We start from the raw sequence: 12,441 nt of genomic DNA on the forward strand, positions 1-12,441 counted from the left end.
ACTTTTTTTTTAAGACAGTATCTCACTCTGTTGCCCAGGCTGGAGTACAGTGGTGCAGTCTCAGCTCACTGCAACCTCCACCTCCCAGGCTCAAGCTATCTTCCCATCTCAGCCTCCTGAATAGCTGGGACTACAGGCGCATGCCACTACACCTGGCTAATTTTTTGTGGTTTTATAGAGACAGGTCTCTATAAAAGCTGATCTCAAACTCAGGCATGAGCCACTGTGCCTGGCCTGCCCTTTACTTTTAATTGATGTATTTGTATTTCACCTTTTACCTACTGGTTTTTAAATACAGGGAGTGGTAAGTCTGTAGGTAGAACAGAGTATTAAGTAGACCAGTGATCTTTAGAGTACATCAGAACCAGTTTTCTGATGACCAGTCTGCTTTTAATTCACTCTTAGATGTTAGAGAAATAGGAGTTGTGGTTTTTGTATAGGGAAAATTCTGAATTTAAAAATTTAATGGATCTTAAGTGGAAATAATCTAGGTAAATAGGAATTAAATGAAAAGTATGAGCTACATCCTTGCTATACTTGGTAGTTCATGAGGTTAGTTTCTCTAAATATAGCCAGTTGGTTGATTTCCACCTCCAAGTTGTATTAAGTATGTATTTTTTTAATGGCAGTTCAGTTTTTGAGTACTTTGTTATTTTTGTATATTTTCAGCTCCTTGTGAGTTTTCGGAGAAGGATATAACAGATGCCGAACATCATCAATCCCGTAATAACAATTTGAACACCACTGAGAAGCATGCAACCGAGAGGCATCCAGAAAAGTATCAGGGTAGTTCTGTTTCAAACTTGCATGTGGAGCCATGTGGCACAAATACTCATGCCAGCTCATTACAGCATGAGAACAGCAGTTTATTACTCACTAAAGACAGACGGAATGTAGAAAAGGCTGAATTCTGTAATAAAAGCAAACAGCCTGGCTTAGCAAGGAGCCAACATAACAGATGGGCTGAAAGTGAGGAAACGTGTAATGATAGGCAGACTCCCAGCACAGAGAAAAAGGTAGATCTGGATGCTGATCCCCTGCATGGGAGAAAAGAATGGAATAAGCAGAAACCTCCATGCTCTGAGAATCCTAGAGATGATACTGAAGATGTTGCTTGGATAACACTGAATAGCAGCATTCAGAAAGTTAATGAGTGGTTTTCCAGAAGTGATGAACTGTTAACTTCTGATGACTCACATGACGAGGGGTCTGAATCAAATGCCAAAGTAGCTGAAGCATTGGAAGTTCTAAATGAGGTAGATGGATATTCTAGTTCTTCAGAGAAAATAGACTTACTGGCCAGTGATCCTCATGATGCTTTAATATGTAAAAGTGAAAGAGTTTACTGCAAATCAGTAGAGAGTAGTATTGAAGATAAAATATTTGGGAAAACCTATCGGAGGAAGGCAAGCCTCCCTAACTTGAGCCATGTAACTGAAAATCTAATTATAGGAGCATTTGTTACTGAGCCACAGATAACACAAGAGCGTCCCCTCACAAATAAATTAAAGCGTAAAAGGAGAATTACATCAGGACTTCATCCTGAGGATTTTATCAAGAAAGCAGATTTGGCAGCTCAAAAGACTCCTGAAAAGATAAATCAGGGAACTAACCAAATGGAGCAGAATGATCAAGTGATGAATATTGCTAACAGTGGTCATGAGAATAAAACAAAAGATGATTCTATTCAGAATGAGAACAATCCTAACTCAGTAGAATCACTGGAAAAAGAATCTTTCAGAAGTAAAGCTGAACCTATAAGCAGTAGTATAAGCAATATGGAACTAGAATTAAATATCCACAATTCCAAAGCATCTAAAAAGAATAGGCTGAGAAGGAAGTCTTCTACCAGGCATATTCATGAGCTTGAATTAGTAGTCAGTAGAAATCTAAGCCCACCTAATTATACTGAAGTACAAATCGATAGTTGTTCTAGCAGTGAAGAGATAAAGAAAAAAAATGACAACGAAATGCCAGGCAGGCACAGCAGAAAGCTACAACTCATGGAAGATGAAGAACGTACAACTGGAGCCAAAAAGAGTAGCAAGCCAAATGAACAAACAAGTAAAAGACGTGCCAGTGATACTTTCCCAGAACTGAGGTTAACAAACATACCTGGTTCTTTTACTAACTGTTCAAATACTAATGAACTTAAAGAATATGTCAATCGTAGCCTTCCAAGAGAAGAAAAAGAAGAGAAACTAGAAACAGTTAAACTGTCTAATGATGCCAAAGACCCCAAAGATCTCATGTTAAGTGGAGAAAGTGTTTTGCAAATTGAAAGATCTGCAGAGAGTAGCAGTATTTCATTGGTACCTGGTACTGATTATGGCACTCAGGAAAGTATCTCATTACTGGAAGTTAGCACTCTAGGGAAGGCAAAAACAGAACCAAATAAATGTGTGAGTCAGAGTGCAGCATTTGAAAACCCCAAGGAACTAATTCATGGTTGTTCTAAAGATACTAGAAATGGCACAGAAGGCTTTAAGTATCCATTGGGACCTGAAGTTAACTACAGTCAGAAAACAAGCATAGATATGGAAGAAAGTGAACTTGATACTCAATATTTGCAGAATACATTCAAGGTTTCAAAGCGCCAGTCATTTGCTCTGTTTTCAAATACAGGAAATCCAGAAAAGGAATGTGCAACATTCTCTGCCCACTCCAGGTCCTTAAAGAAACAAAGTCCAAAGGTCACTCTTGAATATGAACAAAAGGAAGAAAATCAAGGAGAGAAAGAGTCTAATATCGAGCCTGTAGAGACAGTTAATATCACTGCAGGTGTTCCTATGGTTTGTCAGAAAGATAAGCCAGTTGACTATGCCAAGTGTATCGAAGGAGGCTCCAGGCTTTGTCTATCATCTCAGTTCAGAGGCAACGAAACTGGACTCATTATTCCAAATAAACATGGACTTTTACAAAACACATATCATATACCACCACTTATTCCCACCAGGTCATTTGTTAAAACTAAATGTAAGAAAAACCTGCTAGAGGAAAACTCTAAGGAACATTCAATGTCACCTGAAAGAGCGATGGGAAACAAGAACATCATTCCAAGTACAGTGAGCACAATTACCCATAATAACAGAGAAAATGCTTTTAAAGAAACCAGCTCAAGCAGTATTAATGAAGTAGGTTCCAGTACTAATGAAGTAGGTTCTAGTACTAATGAAGTAGGCTCCAGTACTAATGAAGTAGGCTCCAGTGTTAATGAAGTAGGTTCCAGTGATGAAAACATTCAAGCAGAGGTAGGTAGAAACAGAAGGCCAAAATTGAATGCTATGCTTAGATTAGGGCTTTTGCAACCTGAGATTTATAAGCAAAGTCTTCCTGTAAGTAATTGTAAACATCCTGAAATTAAAAAGCAGGAACATGAAGTAGTTCAGACCGTTAATACAGACCTCTCTCCGTGTCTGATTTCAGATAACCTAGAACAGCATGTGGGAAGCAGTCATACATCTCAGGTTTGTTCTGAGACACCTGACGACCTGTTAGATGATGGTGAAATAAAGGAAGATACTAGTTTTGCTGAATATGGCATTGAGACTTCTGCTGTTTTTAGCAAAAGTGTCCAGAGAGGAGAGCTCAGCAGGAGCCCTAGCCCTTTCACCCATACACATTTGGCTCAGGTTTACAAAAGAGGGGCCAAGAAATTAGAGTCCTCGGAAGAGAACTTATCTAGTGAGGAAGAAGAGCTTCCCTGCTTCCAACACTTGTTATTTGGTAAAGTAAGCAATACACCTCAGTCTACCAGGCATAGCACTGTTGCTACTGAGTGTCCATCTAAGAACACGGAGGAGAATTTATTATCATTGAAAAGTAGCTTAAATGACTGCAGTAACCAGGTAATATTGGCAAAGGCATCCCAGGAACATCACCTTAGTGAGGAAACAAAATGTTCTGGTAGCTTGTTTTCTTCACAGTGCAGTGAACTGGAAGACTTGACTACAAATACAAACACCCAGGATCCTTTCTTGATTGATTCTTCCAAACGAATGAGGCATCAGTCTGAAAGCCAGGGAGTTGGTCTGAGTGACAAGGAATTGGTTTCAGATGATGAAGAAAGGGGAACAGATTTGGAAGAAGATAATCAAGAAGAGCAAAGTATGGATTCAAACTTAGGTATTGAACCAGGTTTTTGTGTTTGCCCCAGTCTGTTTATAGAAATGAGCTAAATGTTTATGCCTTTTGGAGAGCACATTTTACAAATTTCCAAGTAGAGTTAAAGGAACTGCTTCTTAAACATGAAACGTGTTCCTCCTAAGGTGCTTTTCCTAAAAAGTCAAAAGTCATTCACCCAGTTAGAGTGTCATCTTTGATTGAGATTTAACATCCTAATTATTGGTGGACTGACTTGTGGTTTCATTTTCTAAAAGGAAATCCCAGTGTCCCAAAGCAAGGAATTTAATCATTTTGTGTGACATGAAAGTAAATCCAGTCCTGCCAGTGAGAAGAAAAAGATACAGCAAGTTGCAGTGTTTATAGTCTGCTTTTACATCTGAACCTCTTTTTATTATTACTTAAGGTGAAGCAGCATTTGGGTATGAGAGTGAAACAAGCATCACTGAAGACTGCTCAGGGCTATCCTCTCAGAGCGATATTTTAACGACTCAGGTAAAAAGCATGTGTGTGTATGTGTGTGGTGTCCTTTGTATCAGTAATATGTATCCCACATTCTCAGGTTTGCTGACATCATCTCTTTGAATTAATGGCATAACAGGTGTTTTGTGGTTCATTGTTTACTTAAAGTGTAAGCACCTTGATGGAACTCATACCACCTTTTATTTCACACACAAACACACATACTGCCTAGCTCATTATAGCATACTAAATACTGAATTTCATGAATGAGCCAAGCCTTCAAAACCCATTTGCTGATCCCAGCACTTTGGGATGCCAAGGTGGGTGGATGACCTGAGGTCAGAAGTTTGAGACCAGTCTGGCCAACATGGTGAAACCTTGTATCTACTAAAAATACAAAAATTAGCTGGGTGTGGTGGCCAACGCCTGTAGTCCCAGCTACTGTGGAGGCTAAGACAGCAGAATCACTTGAACCCAGGAGGCAGGTGGCAGTGAGCTGGGATTGTACCACTGCACTCCAGCCTGGGTGGCAGAGTGAGACTCCATCTCAAAAACAAAAAACATCATTTGGCCTATAGCAAAAACATGACAGCACTATTGTATCAAGAGAGATGAGAAAAACAAGCCACAGCAGGATGATTAAAAGGGATCTAGATATCTTCATTTTAAGAATATGCCTACTGCAGATCAGAGAAGGTAAGCAAACTGCCTAAGGCCACACAGCCAGGTACAGAACTCTCACTAATATTATTGCCAGCAATTGCAATTTTGGTGTTTATTCTTGGTACCAAGTTGGAGCCTATAGGGTTCTTTTCATGTTAGAGACCGTCTAGCCTTTCACTGTTTTGTGGAAACTTCTTTCTGTCCTTTATTTTTTTCCTTTTAAAATCTAGTTTGTTGTTTTGGTTTCTTTGAGACAGGGTCTTACTCTGTCGCCCAGGCTGGAATGCAGTGGTGTAGTCATGGCTCACTGTAGCTTTGACTTCCTGGGCTCAAGCGATCCTCTTACCTCAGCTTCCCGAGTAGCTGGGACCAAGGTGCCCACCAACACACCCAGCTAAATTTTAAATTTTTACTAGAGACAACATCTCACTATGTTGCCCAGGCTGGTCTCCTGGGCTAAAGTGATCCTCCTATCTCGGCCTCCCAAAATGCTGGGATTACAGGCATAAGCAACCACACCTGGCCTATTTGTTGTTGTTGTTGTTTTTCTTTTTTCCTTTTTTTTTTTTTTTTTTTTTTTGAGACAGCCTCACACTCTTGCCCAGGCTGGAGTGCAGTGGCACAATCTCGACTCACTGCAACCTCTGCCTCCCAGGTGGTTAAAGCAATTCTCTGCCTTAGCCTCCTGAGTAGCTGGGATTATAGGCAGTGTTTTTTTTAAATTGCTCATAAATCATCTTTTTTCTTTAAAAAAGAAAAAAAGATTTTTTTAACCAAGGATAATTTGTCTTGATGGAGCACAAAAAGAATTAAAAAAAAAAATAAAAAACCAATATGAGAGGCTGAAGCAGGAGAATCACTTGAACCTGGGAGGCAGAGGTTGCAATGAGTTGACATCATACTGCTGCACTCCAGCCTGGGCAACAAGAGTGAAACTCTGCCTCAAAAAGAGAAAGTACACAATTTTACTTTCTGGACCTAATGGTCAAGGCCAATAATTTGGTCACTTATGAAATAAATAAAAGCTTTATGGCCAGGCGCGGTGGCTCACGCCTGTAATCCCAGCACTTTGGGAGGCCGAGGCGGGTGGATCACGAGGTCAAGAGATCGAGACCATCCTGGTCAACACGGTGAAACCCCGCCTCTACTAAAACTACAAAAAATTAGCTGGGCATGGTGGCATGTGCCTGTAATCCCAGCTACTCAGGAGGCTGAGGCAGGAGAATTGCCTGAACCCAGGAGGCGGAGGTTGCGGTGAGCCGAGATCGCGCCATTGCACTCCAGCCTGGGTAACAAGAGTGAAACTCCGTCTCAAAAAAATAAATAAATAAATAAAAGCTTTACCTTTTTTTTTTTTTTTTTTTTTTTTTTTGAAAAAAAGTCTTGTTCTTGTCATCCAGGCTGGAGTGCAATGGTACAATCTTGGCTCACTGCAACCTCTGCCTCCCAGATTCAAGTGGTTCTCCTTCCTCAGCCTCCCAAGTAGCTGGGATTACAGGCCTGTATCACTATGCCTGGCTAATTTTTGTATTTTTAGTAGAGATGGGGGTTTCACCATGTTGGCCAGGCTGGCCTCGAACTCCTGACCTTGTGATCTGCCTGCCTCCCAAAGTGCTGGCGTTACAGGTGTGAGCCACTGCACCCAGCCAGCTTTACCATATATGTGACCATTTGGCGATGTGAAATTTCCCTGTACAAAAGGCAGAATAATCTAGAAAAAACATTCTCTGTCACAGCATCTAAAAATTAGCATCATCTTCATCATAGAACCAGGCTCTGTCTCCTAATTTTTTTTTTAGATGGAGTTTTGCTCTGTCACCCAGGCTGGAGTGCAGTGGCACAGCCTTGGCTCACTGCGACCTTTACCTCCCAGGTTCAAGTGATTCTCGTGCCTCAGCCTCCAAAGTAGCTGGGATTACAGGTGCCTTCTACCACACCTGGCTCATTTTTTTGTATTTTTTTTTGGGAGAGACAAGATTTCACCATGTTGGCCAGGCTCGTCTCGAACTCCTGACCTCAAATGATCTGCCCACCACAGCCTCCCAGAGTACTGGGATTATAGGCATGAGCCACCATACCTGGCCTCCTAATTTTTATTTGTAGAAGTGGCACCAAAATTTTCCAAGTCCTCATGCAAAAATTCAGGCTCATCTGTTTATTTTTTTCATTTGTTTATCTCCCATTAGATTGACAACTTCTAATAGTTAGGTTGGTTATTTATACTCCTAGCACAGGTTCTGTGCAGAATACACACACAGCAATTGCTGACAATAATATTGGTGAGAGTTATTTACTGGGCTGTGTGATCTTAGACAGTTTGCTTATGTTCTCTGACCTGCTGTAGGCACATTCTTAAAGTGGAGCTGTCCAGACCCCCTTGAATCCTCCTGCTGTGGCTTCTTTTTCTCACTTAAGTCTTAAAAACCCTTTTAGCTGCTAGTAAGTAAATGATGTTTTTTTTTTGTGAACTTTCTGAAGTCAGATTAGGTGAAGTTGAGAAAAGCCTGATATTCTTGTAAAGTTTTATATATGTGCATCATAGAAAACTTAGAAAATACAGATAAACAAAAATCATCCATGGATGAACCTTGAAGACATCATGTTAACTGAAATAAACTGGACACCAAAGGACACATGTTATATGCTTCCACTTATATGAGATACCTGGAATAGTTAAATTTGGTTACTCTGGGCACACTGCCTGTGGGTTAGCTTTGCTCCACACGGAGCAGTTAAAAACAAACAAAACTAAATTCATAGAGACAGAATGTAGAATAGTGGTTACTAGGGACTTGGAGAGGGGGAAATGGAGTTATTGTTTGATGAGTACAGATTTCAGTTTGGGATGAAAACGTTCTGGAGATGGATAGTGGCAATGGTAACACAACCGTGAAAATACTTAATGCCCTGAACTGTACGCTTGAAATGATTAAAATGGTAAGTTAATTGCAATTTGTGTTATCCAGAAATGGTTACCAATTTATTGGTGTATATTCTTTCAGTTTTCCTGTGTGTGTACAGGGGTGCTTGTATATAATTTAGGTTTAAAATATATCCGGTAGGCCAGGTACATGGTTCACACCTGTAATCCTACCACTTTGGGAGACTAAGGCAGGAAGATTGCTGGAGCCCCAAAGTTCAGGGCTGCAGTGAGTCGTGATTGCACCACTGTACTCTGGTCTGGGCAACCTCTATCTGAAAAAAAAAAAAATTAGTGTGGCTTAGTGGTGCACAGCTATAGTCTCAGCCACTTGAGTGGCTGGGGTAGGATTGCTTGATCTTAGCAAGCTGAGCTGTGGTGAACCATGATGGTGCCACTGTACTCCAGCCTGGATAATATGGTGAGACCCTGTCTCAAAAAAAAAAGAGAAATCCGTATTTTTAATACTGAATTTTTATAATACTGATTATAAATATTTATAATAAGTATTTATAATACAGTATTTATAATATTATATGTTGTATCTAGCTTTTACTGGGTCATTAAAATTCCTTTTTTTTCTTTTTAAGACAGTCTTGCTCAGGCATCAGGCTGGACAATCTCAGCTCACTGCAACCTCTTCCTCCCAGGTTCAAGCAATTCTTCCGCCTCAGCCTCCCGAGTAGCTGGGACTGCAGGCATGCACCACCATGCCCAGCTAATTTTTGTATGTTTTTTTTTTTTTTTTTTTTTTTAGTAGAGACGGGGTTTCATTATGTTGGCCAGGATGGTCTCGATCTCTTGACCTCCTGATCCACCTGCTTCGGCCTCCCAAAGTGCTGGGATTACAGGCGTGAGCCACTGCACCTGGCTTTTTTTTTTTTTTTTTTTTTTTTTTTTTTTTTTGAGACTGACTGTCGTTCTGTCTCCCAGTCTGGATTACAATGGCGCAATTTCAGCCCACTGCAACCTCCACCTCCCAGGTTCAAATGATTCTCCTGCTTCAGCCTCCCTGGTAGCTGGGACTACAGGCACCTGGGACTACATGCCTGGCTAATTTTTGTATTTTTGGTAGACACAGGGTTTCATCATGTTGCCCAGGATGGTCTCGATCTCTTGATCTCATGATCTGCCCTCCTCGACCTCTCAAAGTGCTGGGACAGGTGTGAGCCACCGTGCCTGGCCAGGTCATTAAAATTCTTAAGTGACTTCATTTTTAATTACTATATGGCATTCTGTCCTTCTAGTATATCATGATTTATTTGACCTATTGGTGAGTGTTGACGGTTTCAGGGTAAGAGGCACAGTTTGCTATTACATACCTCACTATAGTGGCATCCTGGTAGCTAAATACTTGCCCATATCCCTGAGTATTTCCTTAGTATTAATTCCTAGGACTAGGATTTTGGTGTTTGATACATGCTGCTAAATTGTTCTTTAGACTGAACCAGTTTGTGCTCTTTCAGCCCCTGTGGTATATGATAGTTCCCATTTTCCTGTACCTTGCCAACACTGGGTGATATCCAGTTTTAAAATCTTAATCTTGCATTGCTATGAGAACTACAGTTAGAGAGGGCTTATCTTCTACTGCCCATTCTGCATACAGAGCAAATCCCTCTAGGCCTGAAGCCCCTTGGAATTGGCAAGAAACCTTTGAGATGACTGCTCACTCTCTATCTGAGTTGTCACGAGTGTTCTGCAGGATTGCCATGGCAACTAAACTGATGAAAAGATTTAGGAGGCCTTTTCTCTGTTTGCAATTCCTATGATCCTTTTTGGATGTGGATTTGGGACTTTGTCAATATACCCATCATCTAATTCTGTCCATTGTGTTTTAAAGTCTAAGGTTGCAATTTCTGATTACATCTGCCTTAGCCATGCTGTGTTATATTTGACATTTGATATACTACATCCTTGTTTTTCTGTATTTCTGATCTTATTCCCAGAGATGTGTCTATTTGTTCAGAATTCATTTTGCAAAGTGTTTTTACTGAGCTTCTGCCCAAAACAGCTGAAGTCAGATTTCAGGCTATCTTACATCTAGAGTAGCACAGGCAGGAAAAATTACTGAAGTGGAATTTTATCCCGGTTTGTACTCAACCAAGGAAAGGTATATAGACCAGGGAGAATTCCTAATTTGGTATCATTGGTATCTGGGGTTTTGTTTGTTTTTACAGAAGACTGATTAACTATACTTATTCATTATTTTCTCATTAAACTCTTGCTGAGTGCTTACTGTCTGCTAGGCATCAGGGAGACAAAAATGATTAAGGGAAGATTTCGTCCATCTAGGTCGTGTGTTCCATTTGGGTATGCTAATGCATTAGCAATGTAAATCAAGTAGCAAGAGATTGTCTGTTCCCAATAGGTGATGGATTATTGGTGGGGACTTTTTTTTTGGGGGGGGCGGTGGGGAATAAACTAAATACAGGAAATGTTAATTATAGATTCTAAGTAGTAGATATACAAACATTCACTGTAAAGTTCCTTCAAGTTTTCTGTATATTTGAAAATAGTCACACCATGTCAACAAAACTACCATGATAAAGTCACTATTTGTGCTAAGACTTCAGCTTGTATTTGGATTAGGCTTATTATATAGTAGTAGAAACAACAGAAATAGTTTTAACTCATTAAACACACTTATGTTTATGGGAAGGTTATATATATATTTACATGTAATGAATGTGAACCAACAAGGTCAGATATACACTCTGCTTCCCTCCAGACCAGTTCTAGCTGCTCTGCTGCACATTTCAGGAGTCTTATTAGAATTAGCTACATTCTCCCCACTTGCCCTTCTCATATTTCACAACTCCTCCTGGTGGGGACTTCTGAAGGAGACATTTGAGCTAGGCTTTGAAAGATGAGAAGAATTTTTCCAAGTGGCAGCAAGTAACGTGAAGGTACAGAGTCATGGAATGCCCAGAAAACATAAAGTTGTCCTGTGTTACGGGGAAACAACTCGTGTGAGGCATGTTGGGAGAAATGAGAGATAACACCAGAGTGCAAAGGGCCTTTTGAATGCTATGTTTAGTAAATTTGAACTTTATCCTAATGGCAGTAATGGCTAACAGTTCTTTAGTATTCAAAAAGTATAACTTGCCGGGCGCGGTGGCTCAAGCCTGTAATCCCAGCACTTTGGGAGGCCGAGGCGGGTGGATCACGAGGTCAAGAGATCGAGACCATCCTGGTCAACATGGTGAAACCCCGTCTCTACTAAAAATACAAAAAATTAGCTGGGCATGGTGGTGCGTGCCTGTAATCCCAGCTACTCAGGAGGCTGAGGCAGGAGAATTGCCTTAACCCAGGAGACGGAGGTTGCGGTGAGCCGAGATCGTGCCATTGCACTCCAGCCTGGGTAACAAGAGCGAAACTCCGTCTCAAAAAAAAAAAAAAAAAAAAAGTATAACTTATCTGAGCAGTAAGGTCTTTTTTGAGGAAGAATCTTGCTCTGTTGCCCAGGCTGAAGTGCGCTGGCCCGATCTCGGCTCACTGCAGCCTCCGCCTCCCAGGTTCGAGTGATTCTTCTGCCTCAACCACGGTTTCACTGTGATGGCCAGGCTGGAGCACTAAGGTCTTTATGGAAGGAAAAGACATGAGAAACAGGGCTTTTATGGAACTTCTATAGTAATGTAGCTGTATTAAAAGTAGGGGTTAGAGCAGCATAGTAGAATTAGAATAAAAGGCCAGGTGCAGTCGCCTACGCCTGTAGTCTCGGCGCTTTGGGAGGCTGAGGTGGGTGGATCCAGGAGGTCAGTAGATCAAGACCGGCCTGGGAAATATGGTAAAACCCTGTCTCTACTAAAAATACAAAAACTAGCCAAGCGTGGTGGCGCATGCCTGTAATCCCAGCTACTCGGGAGCATGAGGCAAGAGAATCACTTGAACCCGGGAGGCAGAGGTTGCAGTGACCTGAGATCATGCCACTGCACTCCAGCCTGCAAGACTGTCTCAATAGAAAGAAAAAAAAAAAAAAAAAAAAAAGAAAGAAAGAAATAGAAGACTAGAGCTCATTGAAAGAGCACTTCAGAATTAGAATTAAGAAGTCTTGCCGGGCGCGGTGGCTCAAGCCTGTAATCCCAGCACTTTGGGAGGCCGAGGCGGGTGGATCACGAGGTCAAGAGATCGAGACCATCCTGGTCAATATGGTGAAACCCCGTCTCTACTAAAAATACAAAAAAAATTGGCTGGGCATGGTGGCGCATGCCTGTAATCCCAGCTACCCAGGAGGCTGAGGCAGGAGAATTGCCTGAACCCAGGAGACGGAGGTT

At 41.2% G+C, this 12,441-nt stretch overlaps 1 protein-coding gene across 9 annotated transcripts in view; it reads left to right on the forward strand.

Moving 5' to 3' along the window:
• BRCA1 (BRCA1 DNA repair associated) overlaps positions 1 to 12,441 on the forward strand; it is a 73,521-nt gene that overhangs the window by 24,398 nt on the left and 36,682 nt on the right. For 5 of the 9 annotated variants that reach the window (XM_032279508.1, XM_032279510.1, XM_032279511.1 and 2 more), the window contains 2 exons: positions 670 to 4,125; positions 4,529 to 4,617. In XM_032279508.1, coding sequence (XP_032135399.1) covers positions 670 to 4,125; positions 4,529 to 4,617 — 3,545 coding nt within the window. The remainder of the gene's footprint in view (positions 1 to 669; positions 4,126 to 4,528; positions 4,618 to 12,441) is intronic. The other 4 variants (XM_032279512.1, XM_032279514.1, XM_032279513.1 and 1 more) reach the window with 3 other exon arrangements.

Source organism: Sapajus apella, unplaced genomic scaffold (genome assembly GCF_009761245.1).
Source record: "Sapajus apella isolate SASKATOON/1434 unplaced genomic scaffold, GSC_monkey_1.0 scaffold12, whole genome shotgun sequence".
Lineage (NCBI taxonomy): Eukaryota > Metazoa > Chordata > Mammalia > Primates > Cebidae > Sapajus > Sapajus apella.